This window comes from Bos indicus x Bos taurus, chromosome 14 (genome assembly GCF_003369695.1).
Source record: "Bos indicus x Bos taurus breed Angus x Brahman F1 hybrid chromosome 14, Bos_hybrid_MaternalHap_v2.0, whole genome shotgun sequence".
In the NCBI taxonomy this organism is placed as follows: Eukaryota; Metazoa; Chordata; class Mammalia; order Artiodactyla; family Bovidae; genus Bos; species Bos indicus x Bos taurus.
Genome location: NC_040089.1, coordinates 51,907,594 through 51,933,017, shown reverse-complemented (window position 1 = coordinate 51,933,017; position 25,424 = coordinate 51,907,594). Strand labels below are relative to the sequence as shown.

At 37.2% G+C, this 25,424-nt stretch overlaps 1 protein-coding gene across 2 annotated transcripts in view; it reads right to left on the bottom strand.

The window, feature by feature from the left end:
• The window catches only part of CSMD3 (CUB and Sushi multiple domains 3), a 1,467,857-nt gene that overhangs the window by 629,401 nt on the left and 813,032 nt on the right, over positions 1-25,424 (bottom strand). For both annotated transcript variants that reach the window (XM_027561290.1, XM_027561291.1), the window contains one exon: positions 16,073-16,185. In XM_027561290.1, the coding sequence (XP_027417091.1) occupies positions 16,073-16,185 (113 nt within the window). The remainder of the gene's footprint in view (positions 1-16,072; positions 16,186-25,424) is intronic.

The window sequence follows — 25,424 nt, the reverse complement described above, 5'->3', positions numbered from 1 at the left end:
GAACACTGAAATTATTTACATACATCAAGATTAAATAAGTTAATATATTTCCAACTTCTGGTATGATATTCGGTGTATAATGGATGTGCAAGAAATGTTAATTACTGTGCCTCTCTTGACAGTTTCAAAAAAGCCACGTATGGAAAAAATAGTAGATTTGCAGAGGTCAGCTTATCTTTTAAAGAATAAGAGAGTTCAACCGCCATATTCCTATTATCTTCTATCTAAACTATGGGAGACATAACAGCAGCACTGTTGATGCTCAATGACTACACTCTTGTAATTTATATTATCTAGTGCACTAGATTCAACAAAACAGGGTTCCAACCCATGTGACTATTCTTTTATCATATTATATTCTTCTGCTTTATTGACTTACATTTCTTATTTACTTTTCCTCTATCAAACTCCCCAAATACATACACACATACATGTGCACACACATGCACACACACACATACACACTCCACTAAATTATTTTTCTTAGGAAAATAGGATCAGCTTTTATATATAAACTTCAAATTGGCTGAGATTTAGGTGATGAGAATTTGAACTGTTCAGAAAGACGTAATTTATTTGTTTCCATTTATTTTTGGTGTGCTGCTGTCCAAATCCCATCATTTAGGCTAGGTCAGATTTCCAAATCTCATTATAGAAGGTATGTTTTATGGGATGTCTTACATTCTCCATTTAGTTGGAATTTCAATTTCCTATCGTGATATCTAAAGTTGATGGGAATATTGCCTTAAAACATTGTGAGCAACAGATTTGAAGCAGTGTGTGCTTCACCAAAAATCCTATTATATATTCCTAAAAGCTAAAAAACATTTAAATTAATTTTAAAATTATGTTTCAGTCTCAGATCAATGATTATTACATTGTTTCATTACGTTTCCCTCAGAAGCCTTGTCTGCTAATTCTACATCATAGCTACTTGAGGAATACAATCAAGTATTGTAAGTTTTAGCTGTTTTAGCTAAAGGAGGAGTAAGGAGTTTTAGCTGCTTCATTGGTGTAAAGACTAATGAAAATATAATTCAATTTATTTCAAATCTCATCCTACATATGTATTGACCTTCCAACTTATTCTATAAAGAACCCTAAACAGGGCTGTGACTTTGGATCTGATGATTTAGAGTAACAGCCTTTACACATTTGTTGGTATTTTGTTTTCACTTTAATTTTCTTATTTTTAAGCTCAAAAATTTTTCAGAATGTCATACATCTTTTGTGACCAAAATTTGACATTGTACTGCTCCCCTCTCCCTGCTCCAAAAGACACACAAGTATCACTGTCACACAATATCTTTTTAAATATGTGTAAAAATTCAGAAAACTTTCTCAGGCATTGTCAAGTTATTTTCTTAAGTAGAAGCAAAATGAGATTTCCCTTCTCACATAATCTCAGTGCACACAAATCATAAACAAGAAAAAAAAATACACCTCATGTAAATATATAGTGATTGCCACTTTAATTATTTATTTTGTACTCCATTTTTGTCTTTCTTTTTTTTTTTTTTATTTTGTACTATATTTTACAGTGTATGTGTTGCTTGAATTTTTAGATTTGTATGAGTCATTTCATCTGTTTAGGGATGAAATGTATCCCTTTAATTATCTAAATTGATTTCATAATCCAATTAAAAGAAAATTCACATCTCCTTATTACTACAAGGGTTACATCAAGCAGAAAATGATAATGCTATAATTCTGAGTGGTTTTCGTAAGTCGACTTGATTCAAAGTTTTATCTGAAATAAAAATGTAGTCTGAGATGTTGTGAAATCTACCATCAATATGACTGCTAAGGGTACTAGCCAGAATATACTGTTCACCGATGCTCTCAGAAAAATTTTTCTTTTTTTTCCATATCTTTTCCTCCCCGCTGCCAGGCCTCCCACCCAGCCTGCAAAGCAACCACGGAAACTGAATAGCAGACCAAGTTAGAAAACTGTATTAAACAGACCAGTGGGAAAAACCACCTGAAGATGTTAAATACTTCTACTAATATAAAATATTATCATTTTATAACTATTTCAGATATCTCTGGGAGTACTGTTTCATTTCTTTTTTTATTTATTACTTTTTTAAATTAAAACAAATTTTAGAGAAGTTTTAAGTTGACCAAAAAATTGAGAAGAAAGCATTGACAGTCTCCATGTACTCCATACTGTCATACAATCACAGCCTCAGCCACTCAATGTACCACACTAATGAGCCTACATTGACGCATCATCATCAAAAGTCTATAGTTTATATTAAATTTCACTGGTGGTGTTATACATTCTATGGCTTTGACAAGTGTGTGATAACATGGATCTATCATTGTAGTACCAGACAGAATAGGTTTACTATCCTAAAAGTCCTCTGTGCTCCATGTATTTGTCCTTTCCTCCACACAACTCCTGGAAACTACTGATCTTTTTACTATCTCCACAGTGTTGCCTTTTACATAAAGAGATATAGTTGGAATTATATAGTTTGTGGCCTTTTCACATTCAATTCAGTTCAGTCGCTCAGTCGTGTCCGACTCTTTGCGACCCCATGAATCTCAGCACACCAGGCCGTCCTGTCCATCACCAACTCCCGGAGTTCACCCAAACTCATGTGCATCGAGTTGGTGATGCCATCCAGCCATCTCATCCTCTGTCATCCCCTTCTCCTCCTGCCCTCAATCCCTCCCAATATCAGGGTCTTTTCCAGTGAGTCAATTCTTTGCATGAGGTGGCCAAAGTATTGGATTTTCAGCTTCCTTAATTTAGTAATACACATTAAGCTTCCTCTATGTCTTTGTACTGCTTAACAGCACATTTTCTTTCAGGGCTAGATAGTACTCCACTGTCTGGATGTATCATAGTTTATTTATCCATTCACCTACTGAAGAACATCTTGGGTGCTGCAAGTTCTGATAATCATGAACAAAAGGACAATAAATATACATATGCAGTATTTATGTGATTTTCATTTCATTTGGGTAGATAAATATTAAAAAAGTGTGACTGCTGAATCATATATTTAAAAATACATTTAGTTTTGTAAGAAACTGTGACTATCTTAAAAAGTGGTTGTATTACACTGCATTTCCATCAGCAGTGAATGAGAGTTCCAGTTGTTCCACATCCACATAAACATTTGGTTTTGTCAGTGTTTTTGATTTTGTCCATTCTAATAAGTGTATAGTGATATCTCATCATTATAATTTGTACTCCCTTAAAGCCTTATGATGTTAAATATATTTCTATATGCTTACATGCCATCTGTATATCTTCTCTAGTGAGTTATTGGTACATGTCACTCATTTCTTAACTGAGCTGTTCATTTACTTATTGGTGAGTTTTAACAGTTGTTTGTGTGTGTGTCTGTTTAAACTAGTCCTTTATCAGGTGTGTCTTTTGCAAAATGTTTTCTACCATTCTGTAGCTCATATTCTCATTTTCTTTATGTCTTTTGCAGAGAAGAAGTTTTATATTTTAATGAAGTCCAGCTTATATATTACTTCTTTCATGCCTTTGGTGCCATACTCAAAGTTATATAGATTATTTCCTAATAGTGATATAGTTTTGCATTTTACCTTAAGGTCAATAACCCATTTTAAGTTACTTTATGTTAAGGGTTTAAAGTCTGTGCCCTGATTCTTTTTTTTTTTTTTTTTTTCAGGTAGATGTCCAGTTGTTCCAGCACCATTTATTGAAAGGATTATCTTTGTTCCACTATACTGCTTATGCACCTTTGCACAGATCAGTTATCTTTATTTCTGGGTTCTCTATTCTGTTTCCCTGATCCATCTTGTTGACATGAAATTGAGATATTGTGGGAGCTCTTTAAGTTCTGTAAACATGTATCATGTTTAAAATAAGGAATATCCACAATAGCATTGATATATATTTTCTTGCGAAAAATATTTTGCAGGTTTTTGATTGCTGTGAGTACCTCCATCTCTTTATATATTTTCTAGCTGTATCTTCTTTTACCTACTATCACTAAAGGGGTGTTTTCTTATTTTCTTTTTCAGAGAGAACTCTTACCTCGAATTCCCACTTCATCCTTTTCATTTCAGAAGTTACATTCTGGTCCAGTTCCATATCATCTTGTTAAGACCACTGCAACAACCATTGTGATTTTATTCCACATTAAACCTCCTTCTTCTTGAGGTTAAAAGCTATATAGTTGACACTTAATAATGTGAGAGGTAGGGGCACTCACCGTCCATGCAGTATAAAAATCTGAGTGTAACTTTTGGCTGGCATTTTGTATAGATAGTTACTCCATATACATAGTTCCTCTGGATCTGCAGCTTCATATCTATGGATTCCACCTACCACAGACTGTGTAGCATTGTAGTATTTATTACTGAAAAAATAATCCTTGAATAATGGGTTGGTACTGTTCAAGACCCATGTTGTCCACAGGAGTCAACCCTGTATCCATGTATGTATGTATACATATATATATTCCTAACTTTCCCAGGATTGTCTTCCTGTTTTGTTGTTATGCTGAGCTTCCTTCTGAGGAGCTACCTGGGGACAATGCTAGCAGTAGGCTCTGTTACCTCTGTACTACTTGTTAGTGGCCTGGTTGGTGGTGGCTAGGTACAGACAAAAGTACAGGTATAATACACATGTGTTTGTATATGTATAGATACATGTGTGTGTGTGTGTGTATATATATATATATATATATACACACATACATATATGAATAAACATGCAAACATACATACATATATACACACAAGAGTAGACTCTTGAGAGTCCCTTAGACAGCAAGGGGATCAAACCAGTCAATCCTAAAGGAACTCAACCCTGAATATTCATTGGAAGGACTGATGCTAAAGTGGAAGCTCCAGTACTCTGGACACCTGATGCAAAGAGCCAACTCACTGGAAAAGAATCTGATGGTCAGAAATACTGAAGGCAAAAGAAGACGGTGGTAGAGGATGAGATGATTAGAAAGCATTACCAACTGAATGGACATGAACTTGAGCAAACTCAAGGAGACAATAGAGGACAGGGAGGCCTGGTATGCTGCAGTTCATGGGGTTGTAAAAGTCTAACACAACTTAGTGATCAAACAGGAAAATATATGTCTATGTGTGGGTCTGTGTGTGTATATATATGTGCTTATATATGTATATACACTTTGATAGATTAAGATAGACATTCAAAACTTTCAGCAATGATTCAATCAATGCTTTTTATTAATATTAGAATTCTTTTTGCAAACTAGATTATTTAAAAACATTTACTCTCTTTTCCCACCTTTTTGGACAGAATCCATTGTCCTACCTTTAATTCTGGTCCTGCAAATTGACTTGACTTGGCCAATGAATTTCAGCAGACAAGAAGCAAGAAGATATTTAAACATGTCTGTATGGTTGCACTTTTATCCTATGTCATTGTCTAGGGCACTGGTGTCAGAAGAATGAAGGATGCATGAATTCAAATTCATCCTAGATCAGCCCACCATCAGCCTATGCTTAGCACAGACTTGTGAAAATAAATAACTGTTGTTTGAGCTAATGAGTTTGAGAATGGTTAAGATTACCACTATGTTCAAGAAATAACATAGCATTACATTCAGATAATAATTTATTTAAATAAACAGGTACCTCTTTGCACATTGTCAGATTGGCACTATTCCAAAATTCTGAATTAGAACTATCAAGATTTCTTTCTCACTTGAGATAAGCATATAGAGCATTGGGATCTTACTTAATAATATGAGTAACTTTGTTCTCCTCTGCCATTAATGATCACATTCTGAAAATATAAATACCAAACATATCTCACATTTTACTTTCTTCTTATAACAGATAAGGAAAAGCATTTTAGTCTTCAATAATTCTTTTACTTCCATTGATACTTCTCTTTGATTTGAAATATATTCCCTAGTTAAGGTGGATATAATTAATAACCACAGAACAATATGTATAAAAATAAATTATTACTGGCATTGAGGGAAAAAACACATTACTTTGATTAGAAATCTTGATGACTATAGATTATCTGACAGAGGCTTTGTACAGCCTACAAGAGTTTGTCAATCAGTCAACTACATATATATATATATATATATATATATGTATACACATACATATACACACACACAGACACACACACATATATATATATATATATATATATACACGTATATATATATATATATGTATATGAACAGTGCAAAGAAATAGAGTAAAACAATAGAAAGGGAAAAACTTAGAGATCTCTTCAAGAAAATTAGAGATACCAAGGGAAGATTTCATGAAAAGATGGTCACAATAAAGGACAGAAACAGTATGGACCTAACAAAAGCAGAAGATATTAAGAAAAGGTGGCAAGAATACCTAGAAGAACTACACAAAAAAGATCTTAAAGACCCAGATAACCACAATGATGTGATCACTCACCTACAGCCAGACACCCCAGAGCTTGAAGTCAAGTGGGCCTTAGGAAGCACCACTACAAACAAAGTTAGTGGAGGTGATGGAACTCTAGCTGAGTAATTTCATATCCTAAAGATGATGCTGTGAAAGTGCTGCACTCAATATGCCAGCAAATTTGGAAAACTCAGCAGTGGCCACAGGACTGGAAAAGGTCAGTTTTCATTCCAATCCCAAAGAAAGGCAGTGCCAACGAATGTTCAAACTACCACACAATCGGACTCATTTCACACGCTAGGAAAGTAATGCTCAAAATTCTACAACTAAGTTTCAACAGTACATGAACCAAGAACTCCTGGATGTTCAAGCTAGATTTTAAAAAGCCAGAGGAGCAAGAGATCAAATTGCCAACATCCACTGGATCACAGAAAAAGCAAGAGAATTCCAGAAAAATATCTACTTTTTCTTCATTGACTACACTAAAGCCTTTGATTGTCTGGATCACAGGAAACTGGAAAAATCTTAAAGACATGGGAATGTTAAACCACCTTATCTGCCTCCCACAAAACCTGTATTCAGGTCAAGAAGCAACAGTTAGAATAGACATAGAACAACAGACTGGTTCCAAATTGGGAAAGTAGAACATCAAGGTTGTATATAGTCACCCTGATGATTTAATTTACATGCAGAGTACATCATGTGAAATGCTGGGCTGGGTGAAGCACAGCTGGACTCAAGATGGGCAGGGAGATATATCAGTAACTGCAAATATGCAGACGACAGGCATCACCTTTATGGCAGAAAGTGAAGAGGAACAAAAGAGCCACTTGATGAAAGTGAAAGAGGAAAGTGAAAAAGCTGGCTTAAAACTCAACATTAAAAAAATGGAGATCATGGCCTCTGGTCCCATCACTTCATGGCAAATAGATGGGGAAACAATGGAAACAGTGACAGACTTTCTTATCTTGGACTCCAAAATCACTGCAGATGGTGACTGCAGCCATGAAATTAAAAGACACTTGCTCCTTGGAAGAAAAGCTATGACAAACCAAAACAGCATATTAAAAGCAGAGACATTACTTTGCCAACAAAGGTCCATTTAGTCAAAGCTATGTTTTTTCCAGTAGTCATATATGGATGTGAGAGTTGGAGCATAAAGAAAGCCAAGGGCTGAGGAACTGATGCTTTTGAACTGTGGTGTTGGAGAAGACTCTTGAGAATCCCTTGAACTGAAAGGAGATCCAACTAGTCAATCCTAAAGGAAATCAGTCCTGAATAGTCACTGGAAGGACTGATGCTGAAGCTGAAGTTCCAGTACATTGGTCCCTTGATGCTAAGAGCTAACTCATTAGAAAAGACCCTGATGCTGGGAAAGACTGAAGGCAGGAGAAGATGGGGACAACAGAGGATGAGATGTTTGGATGGCATCACTGACTCAATGGACATGAGTTTGAACAAGTGCTGGGAGATGGTGAAGGATAAGGAAGCCTGGCTTGTTGCAGTCTATGGGGTCACAAAAGTCAGGCACGACTGAGTAACTGAAGAATTATATACATACACACACACACACACACACACATATCTTGGATATATGGAGAAATACAAAGTGTGAAGCAATATAGTGCAGCTGGTAAAGAATCTGCTCAGTTGGTAAAGAATCTGCCTGCAATCAAGGAGATCTTGGTTTGATGGGGAAGATCTTCTGGAGAAGGGATAGACTACCCACTCCAGTATTCTTGGGCTTCCCTTGTGGCTCATCTGGTAAGGAATCTGCCTGCAATATGGGTTCAACCCCTGGGTTAGGAAGATGCCCTGGAGAAGGGAAGAGCTACCCACTCCTATATTCTGGCCTGCAGAATTCCATGGACTGTATAGCCCATGGGGTCACAAGGAGTCAGACATGACTGAGCAACTTTCACTTCACTCACAGAAGCAACAGCTTATCATTCCACTTTGGGCTAAGGCAGTACCAATAGTGACTGTGAGAAAAAATTGATCTTTATATGGTACTCAATTTTCTCATATTAGATGCAATAATTATAATTGATTCAACTATCTCACAAGTCTCTTCCAGCTCCAAAGTTCTATAATTCCATTACTTAACTAAATACTAGTCCCTGTTCTCAGGGGAAAGTTGCAAAAGCCATCTACCTGGGAGTGGGTGGAATGATCTTTTTCTTCCATGGGAAAAAATGAACATCTTTCAGTCTCACAGATTCAGTTTCACAGTATGTTTTGCAACAAAGTATGACTCACTCTTTCCACCTCTCACACCACAGCTTTCTCTCTCTCCATTTTGGCCATACACCCAGGAATTCTATCAAGTACTCAAATGAACTTGTCATCTAAACACACTCGTCTTGCTGTCCAGCTTCTAGCCTCAGTAACTCTTACTCAGCTTCATATCTCAGTCCATGTTTATCTCCTGAAGAAAGCTTTTCTTGAGGTTTGCATTAGATGCCTTGGGATAGTCTCCCAAAAGCACATTGCCTTTTTCATTTTCATCACTTTTTAATGTTTACCACTATTTTTAAAGTGTCAGTCTTCGTTCCATTAGTCTGAAAGCAGTGACTAAGTATCTTACTTTTTGCTATGTACCCTGTCCTTCACCATGCCTGGTACATAGTGGTAAGTCAACAGTTATTTTAAAAGACGTGATTTTTAATACTCTACTGCTACTCATTCTCATTCTGGTGCTATAGATACAAAAAGGTTAACCCTCACTGCAGACTGTGACAAAGTCAAACTGAATATTTTAGGAACAGTAGTTTTCTAAAGAAACTTGATGTACTGAATGTAAAATAAAATAAGTCCTTTAAGCTAATAAAAGGTAACAATAAAAATAATAAATTTTATTATAAGTTTTCATGAATCATGCTAAAAAGCCCTCTTTATTCTGAGCATGGACTGAAATGTTATCATAACAATCCCCCACAAAATACTGCATGCTATTTAGCAATTTTCCCAAGGAAGGGAAACACTTTTACAGGCAATATTTCAATAAAGAAAATGAAAATTATATGAAGAGAAGAAATATCTCAAAAGACACAATAACGAAAAAACCCAAGGGGGCTCACTAGTTCTGTGTTAATAGGCCACCACCAGATAGAAAAAATTTCTAAGACAGAAATTTTCCTGAGAACTCAAACAAAGAATGTCCCATTGAAGGTATATCAGTTTACTATAATGAATAAATATTGAGTATAATATTCTTGGACAATGCAATGAACATATCAACATTTAATTTATCAAATATAATAAAAGAGTGTTAGAATTCAAAGGAAATATTTAGTCCAAGCTCCTTGTTTTAAAGACAGAGACACTTTCCTTTCAGCATATACTGAATCAGCTATATACATGGCACACCTTAGAGGAAAACAGTTATTTGCACAAACGAACTTAGATTCCGATCTAATCCCACAAACACTGAAATATATCTCCATAACATGCTAACATTATGTTTGTATATGAAAATAATTGAATTCCTAGAAAATTTTAAAAATATTTTTGATACAATTATAATTATTTTCATTATTTCCAGAGTGCATTTTTAAGAGACTATCAATCATCATCTAAGTATGTTCTTTAGATGACTTTGATCTAATTTAATTGAATTCACTTGAGATAGAGTGAATATATATATATTTTATAGGCCTATATATATATATATATATATATATATATATATGCCAATTTCTGAACTATAACATAAATATTAAGGCAGATAAAATAATCAAAAATTTTTACATATTTTCCATTATTCTATAGCATGATTTCAGTGATAACTAATTATGTCTCAGTGCCGTAATTAATCATATAAGAACCAAGGAATTACTTTACAATATTGTATTGGTTTCGCCATACATCAACATGAATCCACCACAGGTATACATGTGTTCCCCATCCTGAACCCCCTTCCGTCCTCCCTCCCCATACCATCCCTCTGGGTCGTCCCAGCATACCAGCCCCAAGCATCCAGATCATGCACCGAACCTGGATTGGCGATTCGTTTCATATATGATATTATACATGTTTCAATGTCATTCTCCCAAATCATCCCACCCTCTCCCTGTCCCACAGACTCCAAAAGACTGTTCTATACCTCTGTGTCTCTTTATTTAAAAAAAAAAAAAAAAGCATGGAGTCCTAACCACTAGACCACCACGGAAGTAAAAAAAAAAATAATAATAAGGAATTAAAGCTACTTTCTAAACATCTCAATAAATCTCATGATATGATTTGAGAATTAAAAAAAAAAAACTGGAACCAAAACTTAATCCATAAATAATAGCATTAAGGCATATGTCCTAATACTAGCAAAGACCTTTATTCACTACAAATGTACACTGTCAGTAGAAGGCGATTAGAGAACGCTAATATTTTCATGTTTCCTTTCCTGATAAAAGCAAAGAATGTATTAAATATTACTTTCTCAACTGTAACTGTTCATTTCTATGCGTATACATTCTCCCTGGGATCCAAGTAAGGTGTTTTTCCACCTTAATTTTTTTTTGAAAATACAGAAAAGAAAAAGAAAGAAATATATCTGATTCTACAAGCATTGAACTGTAATGTAAATATTGTTTTTTTCTATCTTGAAAGAATTAAACAAAGAGATCACAAATGTGTTAATTAGGACTTAATTAGTGACATAAACTGAACTCATCATGGCTTAAACAAGGAAAAGTTTATAGCCTTATACAATTAAATAGCCAAGGTCTAGTATTCCCTTCAGGCAGTTAGAAGTTTCTATTTTCTCCTACAGTACTGTTTTTCATTCTTTTAATCTACTGGTTCTTCTAGTAACGAAAGTTGGACATCAGTAGGCACCAAGTTAAATGATCCTTAAGAGTATATAATCTCGGAAAAGCGATTTTCTTCCACCTGGAATCTATATCAATTGCCCCAGATCCTAGACTGATAACTGTATCAAAAGGAATTCTGATTAGTTCAGCCCAAGCCTACAGACCCATACAGAACTAGAACAGATAAGGGTCATCAAAGCCTAAAATAGCTGAGCTGATAGAAGAAAGTGGGAGGATTGCTGGGCAAGCAAAAAAGCAGATGCTGCCAAAGAGAGAAAAATTTACTCTTTGTACAATTAGTTAACACCACATGGGGTCTCAAGGAGTCAGACATGACTGAGCAAATGAACTGAACTGATAAATATTTGGATAATATATCTTTTCTATTCTTTATTTTTTTAGAAAAAGTTTTTTTCTAATAAACTATGTATGAACTGTTAATATTTTTGAAAACTATTATCTATATCCTAGAAAAATTTCTAACAAGATATAAATGACCAACATTAATCCAGGAAAAGATACGAAGAGGCTTACAGTCACAGAAAAAAAAAAAAATTAAATTTCCTAAATATTTAACATTGAGTAAAAACGACCAAGTAGTCTTATAGCTATGTTCTCTCTTACAAAGACAAAATACACAAGAAAATGCATGCTTAGTTTATAGGAGATCTACCTTAATGTTATCTCATGAAAAATCTATAGGTGATTTAAAAAAAAGAAAAACACCAATACAGTATACTAACGCATATATACGGAATTTAGAAAGATGGTAACAATAACCCTGTGTATGAGACAGCAAAAGAGACACTGATGTATAGATCAGTCTTATGGATTCTGTGGGAGAGGGAGAGGGTGGGGAGATTTGGGAGAATGGCATTGAAACATGTATAATATCATGTATGAAACGAGTTGCCAGTCCAGGTTCGATGCACGATACTGGATGCTTGGGGCTGGTGCACTGGGACGACCCAGAGGGAGGGTATGGGGAGGGAGGAGGGAGGGGGGTTCAGGATGGGGAACACAGGTATACCTGTGGCAGATTCATTTCTATATTTGGCAAAACTAATATAATATTGTAAAGTTTAAAAATAAAATAAAATTAAAAAAAAAGATGTCTTTAGATCAAATAGAGAAAGTTTTTGTTTTGCTTTGTTTTGTTTTTAAGCAGTGTTCCATTTAGAACCAACCTACTACCTAACTGAGAACATGGTAATTATGAAAATTATTTTTAGTAGGCAAAGTTGCTAAACTTATATGCATATCAAAATTTGAAACTTCTCAACATGAATCCTGCTTCAACTTTGAGCTCAGGTTTTAAACTATGGGAGATGTAAAAACATGATTTTCACAGTAAAAAAACTAAACTTTTGAGGATGTACCTTACCTATCATATTTAGGGTCAACTCATTTGTTCAGCTTTATTGAACAAATGGTCATTAATTACCTATGAGGATATAGCAGGGGCTTGCTAATGGAAATTTAAAGATGAACATGATGCATTTTTGTGGAAGGCATGGCAACCCACTCCAGTATTCTCACCTGGAGAATTCCCATGGGCAGAGGAGCCTGGTGGGCTAAGTCCATGGAGTTGAAAGGAGTTGGACAAGACTGAGAGGCTAAACAGGGAAGATGTTCTTTTGTAATGTGTGGAGTTAAGGAAGGCTTCACAGAAAAATATTTGAACTTTGTCTTAAAGGATGAGTGATGTGATGTTGCGTTTAGAACTGAATATAGATCCAGACAGAATTTACTGAGTGTAAGGAGAAGTATGAAACAACTTGCTGGGTTCAAAGATCATTTTATAAAACTTAAGTGTAGAGAGAAAACAAAAATCTGTAAGATAAGCACTATGGAGGTTCTGGAATGTTTGGAAACGTTTTAAGCTGGAGGGTAATATGATCGATAACCTCTCTGTTGCTGGGAGATCACCATTAGCAGTATGGATGTTAGACTGGAAGAGACCAGGCTGAAGGGTGGGAGAAGAGTAAGGACATTATTCGTTAAGAATTGTCTGGGTTTGTTTCAAATATCTCATCTTGGTGGATGTTAGCATAGGGATAGTTGGATATATTTTTTTTTCTGTCACTATATTATGCTCTTGCTAAGAGAGAAAATATCTGGCTATTCTTTATTCTTTCTTTCTTATTTACTTTTTTTTTTTGGCATCACCTCATGGCATGTGGGAGGGATCTTATCTTAGTTCCCCAACTAGGGAATCAACCCTTGCCACCTGCAGCGGGAACATAGCGTCTTAACCACTGCACTGCCAGATAAGTTTTAGTTGTTCTTTCTATATTCAACAGCTCATTCAGTAGGTGGCACATAGCAGATCCTTAAGCAGTACATATATTTTCAAATTTTGTTAAAAACTGAGCAGAAAACAAAAAAAATAATGCTTAATTGTGCTACTTCACAATGTACTTCCAGCTCCTGAACTGCAGTGGAGACTGTTGAAATATCGATAGCACTCTCCTGCTGCTCAAAACTGTTTGTGAACTTTAAAAACTGTATTCTTTACTGAAACAGTGTCATTAATGATTAACACAGCTTGAATGATTCTAGACTTTCTAACAGCTAACTTTCATAGGGTGAAGAAAATAATACAACAAAGAGGAATATAATTTACAGGGGAAAAATCAAAAAAAAAATAAAACAATCAAGGCATAGATACTTGCAACAGAAGCTGACCATACTTTAACCTTTGTAACTTGTTTTATTTTCTGGGGACAGATGTGGATTTTAAATGGAGTAAGAATATATTTAAAATTATAATCAGGCTAACCTTTTTATTTTTTAAAACTGACATTTATACAGATTTCCTGAACTATTCAAATTAATGTAGCACCAAATTTAGTCTCAAGTTAAAAACACAGAATGCATGTGTCCTGTTCTTCCTGACAACATTCCTGACATGCATTCATTTCCCTGTGTCCAGATAGAAGGGCATGAAAAGCCAATCTTTGAAAAAATAAACTCTGGTTAAAAATTATTATTATGCAAGTAAAAGAATTCTGTCTACTTTATAATCCACTGTTGAACTGATAAAATAGAGAATAATACTTTTTAAAATAAAAAAAAAATAAATTCAGGTAGCTATATATTCTGATGTTCTGTTCTACATTTTCATCTTTTAAAGCATAGATTTTAATTAAACTTAATAACATACATATGTTTTCCACCAGAATTTCAAAACTGCATTTTTGATATGTACATTGGGTGTATACCTGCACATCAATTGTCTCTATTTGACTTTAAAATGGTTAATCATGTGTCAGAGATATTTGTGATTTCAGTGTCTGCATCTATCTCTTATAAATGGAACTGAAACAAAAGATTGTGTTATACACATATAATTTAACATTAATCTGCAAAACTATCAATATTGGGATGAGTAGTTGCAATTTAAAACATCTGCGGTTCATAATTTATATAGAAGTTAATAATCTGAACACTAATACCATGCATATAATCTGAGAGATTCACAGATGCATTCAGTTCAGTTCAGCCACTCAGTCGTGTTCAACTCTTTGTGACTCCATGAATCGCAGCACGCCAGGCCTCTCTGTCCATCACCAACTCCCAGAGTTCACTCAGCCTCACGTCCATCGAGTCAGTGATGCCATCCAGCCATCTCATCCTCTGTCGTCCCCTTCTCCTCCTGCCCCCAATCCCTCCCAGCATCAGAGTCTTTTCCAATGAGTCAACTCTTTGAATGAGGTGGCCAAAGTACTGGAGTTTCAGCTTCAGCATCATTCCTTCCAAAGAAATCCCAGGGCTGATCTCCTTCAGAATGGACTGGTTGGATCTCCTTGCAGTCCAAGGGACTCTCAAGAATCTTCTCCAACACCACAGTTCAAAAGCATCAATTCTTCGGTGCTCAGCTTTCTTCACAGTCCAGCTCTCACATCCATACATGACCACTGGAAAAATCATAGCCTTGACTAGACGGACCTTTGTTGGCAAAGTAATGTCTCTGCTTTTCAATATGCTATCTAGGGTGGTCATAACTTTTCTTCCAAGGAGTAAGCATCTTTTAATGATTGTTCTTTGCTCTCAGAAGATATTAGCAATTAGCGGGCGGCTGCGACCGGCACACTTACTGGGGCCGAGAGGAGCTACCCCATGTCGGAGGTCAGGGACAGAAGCCGGGAGGACCCCATGCCCGAGGGGAGGCGGCCAAGAGGAGTTACCCCACGTTCAAAGTAAGGGGCATCGGCCGAGAGTGCCAGGCTGTGACGGCGCAGGAACGGCCGAGAGGAACTACCCCGTGTCGGAGGTTAGTGGCGGCGGCCAAAAAGAGCTACCCTACGTCGGAGGCCACGGGCGGAAGCTGAGAGGACCTACCCCACGCCCGAGGCCAGAGACTGCGGCCGGGAGGAGCAACCCCACCTCCAAGGAGTGGTGGCTGCGCAGGCGCAGGAGAGCCTAGAGTAGCTATTCCACGTTCAAGGTCAGAAGGGGCATCGGTGAGGAGATACCCCACAGATGCATTACAAAATAAAAATAAAGAATTAAGTCCTTTGCTATGTGTTTAAGTAATTAGTAGATTTTTGCCAGGCAATTTGTATAAAGTTTATAAAATCACATTGCATATTTTTGGAAAGCTGAGGAGTCCAGAGTGACTAAAGCCTAGGCACTGTATAGTGGTATAGCGGACTTAAAGGAGAGATGAAGTATGTAAAATATCCTCATTTGAAAGGAAAGACAATTTTTCTTAAAGAAAAGTGAAATCAACATTTGTAATTAATTTAAAAAGTAAAGTGTTACATTGAAATATACTCTTGCTTGTATGCTGGGAAACTTTTATAGATGCAATTAAACTTTAATTTAAAAGTATTCTCTGGTGTTATTAAGGTAACATATTTCCCACAGTAACAATTTATCATTACCTTTGTAGTTAACCTTGAAGCCAACAGATCCGACACTTTCATCTGTTTGAAGGTGCAGCCACATTTGGCTACTCATGCTTACTATCAGGTCTGGCACAAAGCTTCCAGTCAGCCTAAAAAGAGGTGGATAGAGAGAGGAGAAACAGATTATTAAAATACCACTGCACTGACAGGAAAGTTTCTAGTTGTTCTTTTTATATGGAACAGATCATTTGAATACCTCTCTAAGCAAATTATGAGACAGATGAGTTTCTCACAACTTTCTCAGCTAGAAACAAACGTCAGATTAATTTACAAGACAGAACAGACAAATAACATAATTTAGTGATCAATGTTTACTATAAACAAGTACTATTTATGTGCTAAACTAGGTTATATTTTTGCTTTATTGACTATGCCAAACCTTTGACTGTGGATCACAATAAACTGTGGAAAATTCTGAAAGAGATGGGAATACCAGACCACTTGACCTGCCTCTTGAGAAACCTATATGCAGGTCAGGAAGCAACAGTTAGAACTGGACATGGAACAACAGATTGGTCCCAAAAAGGAAAAGGAGTACATCAAGGCTGTATATTGTCACCCTCCTTAGTTAACTTCTATGCAGAGTACCTCATGAGAAACGCTGGGCTGGAAGAAGCACAAGCTGGAATCAAGATTGCCAGGAGAAATATCAAAAACCTCAGATATGCAGATGACACCACCCTTATGGCAGAAAGTGAAGAGGAACTAAAAAGCCTCCTGATGAAAGTGAAAGTGGAGAGTGAAAAAATTGGCTTAAAGCTCAACATTCAGAAAACGAAGATCATGGCATCTGGTCCTATCATTTCATGGGAAATAGATGGGGAAACAGTGGAAACAGTGTCAGACTTTATTTTTCTGGGCTCCAAAATCACTACAGATGGTGGAAATTAAAAGACACTCCTTGGGAGAAAAGTTATGACCAACCTAGATAGCGTATTGAAAAGCAGAGGCATTACTTTGCCAACAAAGGTCCGTCTAGTCAAGGCTATGGTTTTTCCAGTGGTCATGTATGGATGTGAGAGTTGGACTGTGAAGAAAGCTGACTGCCAGAGAATTGATGGTTTTGAACTATGGTGTTGGAGAAGACTCTTGAGAGTCCCTTGGACTGCAAGGAGATCCAACCAGTCCATTCCAAAGGAGATCAGCCCTGAGTGTTCTTTGGAAGGAATGATGCTGAAGCTGAATCTCCAGTACTTTGGCCACCTCATATGAAGAGCTGACTCACTGGAAAAGACTCTGATGCTGGGAGGGATTGGGGGCAGGAGGAAAAGGGGATGACAGAGGACGAGATGGCTGGATGGCATCACCGACTTGATGGACATGAGTTTGGGTGAACTCCGGGAGTTGGTGATAGACAGGGCGGCCTGGCGTGCTGCGATTCATGGGGTTGTGAAGAGTTGGACACAACTGAGCGACTGCACTGCACTGAACTGAACTGAAACTAGGTTATATCTTTCAAATCCCTGAGGCAAGGTACTAAATTTTAAATACTGAAAATCTTATATTTCTTTTAAATTGAAAGACAAAAAGAATCTATAAAAATCTTTAACTTGTTGCTGTTTTCACACCAGTAATGTACTTCATGTTAACCTTTCAAGTTTCACAGAACTTCGTTCTAAAGAAGCACTGTGAAAAATATTTAAGTACTGTGCAAAACAATAAATCACAAAGAGCATAATATAACCCTTTGCAATACTGATGTCAGGCTAGCCATGTCAAGTATGTTTTACTGGAAACAATTTTATTTTAAATAATATGCTGCTAATTTGATATGGCATCACTGAATCTATGCATTAATAAACTCATTCAGTAATATTCACTTTTATAACCCTACAAAGAGAAATTACTTAATGATTCCACTGTCATCAATAATGCTTCGGTCTCATGTTTGAACTGAAGCAATAATCATACAAAGGAGGAGAGAAATGAGTAAATATAACCTTGAAGGGAAAAGTCTGTCAAAAATACAAAGACTTAAAACAACAAACAAATAACTCTTTGTATTCTTGACAGACTTTTCCCCTCAAGGTCATATTTACTCATTTGCTCTCCTCCTATATCTGCCATACAACCCAGCAATTCCACTGGATGGGCATACACACCAAGGAAACCAGAATTGAAAGAGACACATGTACCCCAATGTTCATTGCAGCACTGTTTACAATAGCCAGGACATGTAAGCAACCCAGATGTCCATCGGCAGATGAATGGATAAGAAAGCTGTGGTACATATACACAATGGAATATTACTCAGCTATGAAAAAGAATTCATTTGAATCAGTTCTAATGAGGGGGATGAAACTGGAGCCTGTTATACAGAGTGAATTAAGTCAGAAAGAAAAATACCAATATGGTAATATTAGTGCATATATATGGAATTTAGAAAGATGGTAACGATGATCCTAAATGCGAGACAGTGAAAGAGACACAGATGCAAAGAACAGACTTGGACTCTGTGGGAGAAGGCAAGTATAGGATGATTTGAGAGAATAGCATTGAAACATGTACATTATCATATGTGAAACAGATCACCAGTCCAGGTCCATACATGAGACAGGGTGCTCAGGGCTGGTGCACTGGGATGAACCTGAGAGATGGGAGGAGGAGGGTGGTGGGAGGGAGGGTCGGGATGGGGTACACATGTATACCCATGGCTGATTCATGTGAATGTATGGCAAAAACCACCACAATACTGTAAAGTAATTAGCTTCCAATTAAAATTTAAACAAAGAGTACAAAGAGGAAAAAAGAATGGATCCACTGCTGAGTAAAATATCCATCATGATAGGGAATTCTAAATTACATACTTAAAAAATAGGTTTTTAAAAGAAGAAATTCTCAAGTGCTTCCCTACTTTGTTGCTAAAAACATGAACATTTCTGAAAAATTACAGGAGAGAAGATATAAAGTTTCCCTTCTTAATATCAATAAAAAGGGCACCCTAATAAAGCTGTGTTCTGGATGAAGGCTATACTATAATTAAACTAGCAGAGGGCAACATAGAGGAGCACTGTATTCCTGAGGCCACCATGGCTGCAGAATGTCCAGTTCTTAGTCAACTTCCAAACTATAAACCATGATCAACAGACTGCATTAGCAATACAGCTATGCCACCAGTGTTGAGTGTTACAGAATTTATTGGAATCCATCACAAATGAACTCAGTTAAATATTGTGATGTAATTATGAGATTGTGCATAATACTGAGGAATAGTGTGAGATATAAAGATACATAAGATATTATAGAATTTTAGACTATATTCACTTCATTCCTGCCAAAGGAAATAAAATTTGTATAATATAAAGAACACACGTACATTATCCTTTGTAATATATGTGCATATCTGTATGTACTCATATGCATACATATATGCATTATCATTTGAAAATTGATGGCACATGAACTTTCAGTCTTCAGTTGATGGGTTCAGAAGCACTCATTTTCTGAGCTACAGTAAAGAGACAGGTTTATGGGCAAGAGTGAGTACTCAAGCTCAGAGTAAAGTAAACCCATTATGAAATGGTCATGAGAGTTTAAAACTATAGGATATACATCAGCTATACCATATCAAATATGCCAACAATCTATCTCCTAGTGAATATTAAAAGGTGTTTTTTTAATAAGATTAAATTGTTCCTCTTTGTTATATCCATCTCAGTCCTATACTTTTTTACCAACCAAAAAATTTTAGTACATTTAATTTTGTCAGTTCATAAAGAACTGCTAACACATATAGGCTAATTGTTCCACTGACAACTTGCACTCCTATTTGCCATAATTCTATCTAGTTTCCAATAAATTGGTGGTGTAATAGTAAAAATAAATTTTAAAATAACGGCTAAATTAAAAATTTTCCCAGTATCAAAGTTAAAGACAATTCCCCCTTTCTCTGTAGCATTTCTTTTAGAAAACTTGAAATTATAAATGACAAAATTTCTTACAGATGTATATCAATTTTTTAAGCTAAATATGCCTCTTGTCATTTTTTCACATTACATAATGTATTTATTTGAGGCTTTAAATAAATACGAGGAAGCCGGAGAAGGCAACTGAGCGCCTTGGCCCGCCCCGCCCCCGCCCCATCACCACCAGTCCCCTCTCGCCACACTCACTAAGTATCCAGTGCTCAACCTCTCTGTACGGCAGCACAGCTACTCAGACCTGCTGTCCGCCCCCGGGAAGCAGTTCCAGATAAAGTAATTCATGGGCATCGCTGGACTGACGGTTGCTTTGAGCCCACAGGAGCTCCCTTTTTGGATCGTGCAGACAGGTGCGTTCTGAAGGAGGCATTGTCGTTTGCTTGCCTGTCTAGGTGAATTGCAGGCGAAAGCCTCAGAAAGTTAGAGAGGAGAATTAGCCACACAGGCTACAGTTGGTATTTAAATGGCCCACTTCAAACCAGCTGCTAGTGTTTTGTTAAAGCAGTACATCTGTGCATGCAAAAGTGAATTTACCCCTCCCTCTTCTTTCTTAGCTAATGGAAAACCATTAAGGGAAGCTGGGATGAGAGACCACTTGCTCCTTTCCATCAGCTTAATAATAAACTTTAACGTGAGGTTTCAGTAGCACCTTGTTCGCCTCTTTAAATTATGACGTGCACAAACTTTCTTTTCAATGCAATGCATCTAAAGTTTTGATACCTGTAACTTTTTTTTTTTGGTTGCAATTGTTTAAGAATCATGGATTTATTTTTTGTAACTTTGGCTATCGTCCTTGTGTATCCTGACAGCGCCATGTGTGTCAGCCCATGTCAATCAAGATGGGTGATTATGAAATGCCAAACTCCTAAATTAAATGTTTTGGAATTCAGTGGGTAAATAAAAATGCTGCTTTGGGGATATTAAAAAAAATGTAAGCATAAAGGAAATGTCACTCTGTCTCCCTGTTTCCGTGGGAGCTTAAGCCTAGATTATAGCCCTGTGATGTTAACTCCCTGCTTGCTGTAAAGATACAAGTTCTATTTTCCCTTTTGATAAGGACAAACAACATGTATACAAGCAGATTGTATCTGTCTGATATATAAGGAGTGAGATTCAGTTTTCCTCACAATTTCTTTAGCAGATTGTGTGTGATGTATATCACTTGTCTGGTTTAATGCTTATTCAATATTAAAAAATGGAAAAGGTCAATTTTCATTCAAATCCCAAAGAAAGGAAATGCCAAAGAATGTTTGAATTACCACATAATTGCACTCATCTCACAAGCTAGCAAAGTAATGCTCAAAATTCTACAAGCCAGACGTCAACAGTATATGAACCATGAACTTCCAGATGTTCAAACTGGATTTAGAAATGGCAGAGAACCCAGAGATCTAATTGCCAACATGGGTTGGATCATAGAAAAGGCAACAGAGGTCCAGAAAAACATCTACTTCTGCTTTATTGACTATGCCAAAGCCTTTGACTGTGTGGATCACAACAAACAGGAAAATTCTTAAAGAGATGGGAATACCAGACCACTTGACCTGCCTCCTGAGAAATCTGTACACAGGTCAAGAAGCATCAGTTAGAACTGGACATGGAACAACAGACTGGTTCCAAATTGGGAAAGCAGTACATCAAGGCTGTATATATTGTCACCGTGCTTGTTTAACTTATATGCAGAGTCTATCATGTGAAATGTCAGGCTGGATGAAGCACAAGCTGGAATCAAGATTGCCAGGAGAAGTATCAATAATCTCGGATACCCAGATGACAGCATCCTTATGGCAGAAAGTGTAGAACTAAAGAGCCTCTTGAAGAAAGTGAAAGAGGAGAGTAAAAAGGTTGGCTTAAAACTCAACATTCAGAAAACTAAGATCATGGCATCTGGTCCCATCAATTCTTGGCAAATAGAAGGGGAAACAATGGAAACAGTTGACAGACTTTATTTTTCTGGGCTCCAAAATCACTGCAGATGGTGGCTCCAGCCATGGAATTAAAAGATGCTTACTCCTTGGAAGGGAAGTTATGACCAACCTAGACAGCATATTACAAAGCAGAGACATCACTTTGTCAACAAAGATCCATCTAGTCAAGGCTATGGTTTTTCCAGTAGTCATGTATGGATGTGAGAGTTGGACTATAAAGAAAGCTGAGCATTGAAGAATTGGTGCTTTTGAACTGTGGTGATAGAGAAGACTCTTGAGAGTCGCTTGGACTGCAAGGAGATTAAACCAGTTGATCCTACAAGAAATCAGTCCTGAATATTGATTGGAAGGACTGATGCTGAAGCTGACACTCCAATACTATGGCCACATGAAAATGCGAAGAACTGACTCACTGGAAAAGACCCTCATGCTGGGAAAGAATGAAGGCAGGATGAAAAGGGGATGACAGAGGTTGAGATGGTTGGATGGCATCACTGACTCAAAGGACATGAGTTTGAGGAAGCTCCGGGAGTTGGTGAGGGACAGGGAAGCCTGGCATACTGCACTCCATGGGGTCATAAAGAGTCGTACACAATTGAGCAACTGAACTGAACTGAATATTAAAAGTGTTTCATTCTTTCTACATTTTTGGAGAGTCTTAACTTCATGGGAAATAGATGGGAAAACAGTGGAAACAGTGTCAGACCTTATTTTTCTGGGCTCCAAAATCACTACAGATGGTGACTGCAGCCATGCAATTAAAAGATGCTTACTCCTTGGAAGGAAAGTTATGACCACCCTAGATAGCATATTCAAAAGCAGAGACATTACTTTGCCAACAAAGGTCCATCTAGTCAAGGCTATGGTTTTTCCTGTGGTCACATACGGATGTGAGAGTTGGATGTGAAGGCTGAGCACCGAAGAATTGATGCTTTTGAACTGTGGTGTTGGAGAAGACTCTTGGGAGTCCCTTGGACTGCAAGGAGATCCAACCAGTCCATTCTGAAGGAGATCAGCCCTGGGATTTCTTTGGAAGGAATGATGCTCAAGCTGAAACTCCAGGACTTTGGCCACCTCATGCGAAGAGTTGACTCATTGGAAAAGACTCTGATGCTGGGAGGGATTGGGGGCAGGAGGAGAAGCGGATGACAGAGGATGAGATGGCTGGATGGCATCACTGACTCGACGGACGTGAGTCTGAGTGCACTCCGGGAGTTGGTGATGGACAGGGAGGCCTGGCGTGCTGCAATTCATGGGGTCGCAAAGAGTCGTACACGACTGAGCGACTGATCTAATCTGATCTGATCTGAACTTGGTTTGCATGAGATATTATTTTTAATTATATTTCCTCAATAGTTTGGTGATGAGGATGGGATACAAATGACAGTTCCAGAATTAAACGGACCAGCTGACGCTCTTATAACGACACAGCAAAGATATAAGAGACTGAATTATAAAGTCTCCCTTATAGTGCTCTGTTCTTTTGGAATACTAGTTAGATGAACCACCCTCTGCAAATTTAAGACTTACTACTGAGTAACTCTGGTTAAATTGGGCTCTAAAATCCCTTCAGGACCATGATTAGCTTTGACAATGGAAAAATATGGGAAGCCAGGAATGCTGCCTAAAGTTTTGTTTTGTTGTTGTTGTTGTTGTTGTTCAATTTAAACATTTTTTATTTTGCATTGGGGTATAGCCAATTGAGAATGCTACCAAACTACAGTTTGGTAGTTTCAGGTGAACAGTGAAGGGCCTCAGCCACATACATACATGTATCAATTCTCCCTCAAATCCCCTCCCATCCAGGCTCACCTGCAGTTTTTAAGCAGCTAGTATCTCTGTCACATTTGGAATACTTATGAGAATACAATTCTTCAAGATGTATGAGGGATTTAAGGGGGGCACATTATAAGCCCATTAATTACTGGTATTTGAAGCAGAACTAAAGGGCCTCTTGATGAAAGTGAAAGAGGAGAGTGAAAAAGTTGACTTAAAGCTCAACATTCAGGAAACTAAGATCCTGGCATACAGTCCCATCATTTCATGGCAAATAGATGGGGAAACAGTAAAAACAGTGTCAGACTTTATTTTTCTGGGCTCCAAAATCACTGCAGATGGTGATTGCAGACATGAAATTAAAAGACGCTTACTCCTTGGAAGGAAAGTTGTGACCAACCTAGACAGCATTATGAAAAAGCAGATACATCACTTTGTCAACAAAGGTCCGTCTAGTCAAGGCTTTGGTTTTTCCAGTAGTCATGTATGGATGTGAGAGTTGGACTATAAAGAAAGCTGAGCGCTGGAAAATTGCTGCTTTTGAACTGTGGTGTTGGAGAAGACTCCTGAGAGTCGCTTGGACCACAAGGAGATTAAGCCAGTTGATCCTAAGGAAATCAGTCCTGAATATTGATTGGAAGGACTGATGCTGAAGCTGAAACCCCAATACTTTGGCCATCTGATGCGAAGAGCTGACTCATTGGAAAAGACCCTGATGCTGTGAAAGGTTGAGGGCAGGAGGAGAAGGGGACGACAGAAGATGAGATGGTTGGATGGTATTATCGACTCAGTGGACATGGATTTGGGTGGACTCCGGGAGTTGATGATGGAAAGGGAGGCCTGACATGCTGTGGTTCATGGGGTGCAAAGAGTCAGACATGACTGAGCAACTGAACTGAACTGACTGGATGGATATTATTCTAAGAATAAAGTTTAAAATGATTTGGATAGCCAGAAGGAAAGATTGAGGAGAATGAAAAAACAAATGTGAGAATTGAAGAGCTCTCTTTCACAGAACCATCTTCTTCCTTTCTTTGCTGTTTCTGCTCCCTCTCTCCCCCTGTATCTCTGTATTCTTCTTGCTTCAAATAGACACCTGGGAAGAAGGATGTGATGATCTTTTAGATACATGGTTCCCTTCATCAGTAAACTTCCCTAAAGAGAAGACCAGTGGCATGACTTCTTTAGCTCCTACTGAATTACCTGCCTTATTTGAGAACACAGGCTTGTAAGTCTCATATTCTAGCTCTGAACCCACTCCATATCTTAGCATATAGTCTACCTCCAGAAGTCTGTTATCATCCATATACCATGTATCTAGGAAAGCAAAAGTTATAAGAATATTTACTTAGGGAAGTGTTGAAAATTTAAATAGAAGATTCTGCTCCTATATGAAAGTGGCAAGATGTAGTGTAGTTTCACCAGTTACTTGGGGAAAAAAAGGGAAAAATAAATACTTGTTTGATAAATATACCAACATAAGAAAAAAGCCATATAGCCATATAATTCTATTTTTCCTTTGTCAAATGTGTGGAAAATCAGCTCTTCTGATATAATCATCAGTGAAGCTCATGCCACTGAGAAGTTACCCAGACTCCTTGACAGCTGATATTCATATGAAAGTTTCTTTTCCTATTTTCCAGAAGTTTTCAGAACTTTTACACAATGAGTTTTCAATTTACATACCTACACTTGGGGATATGC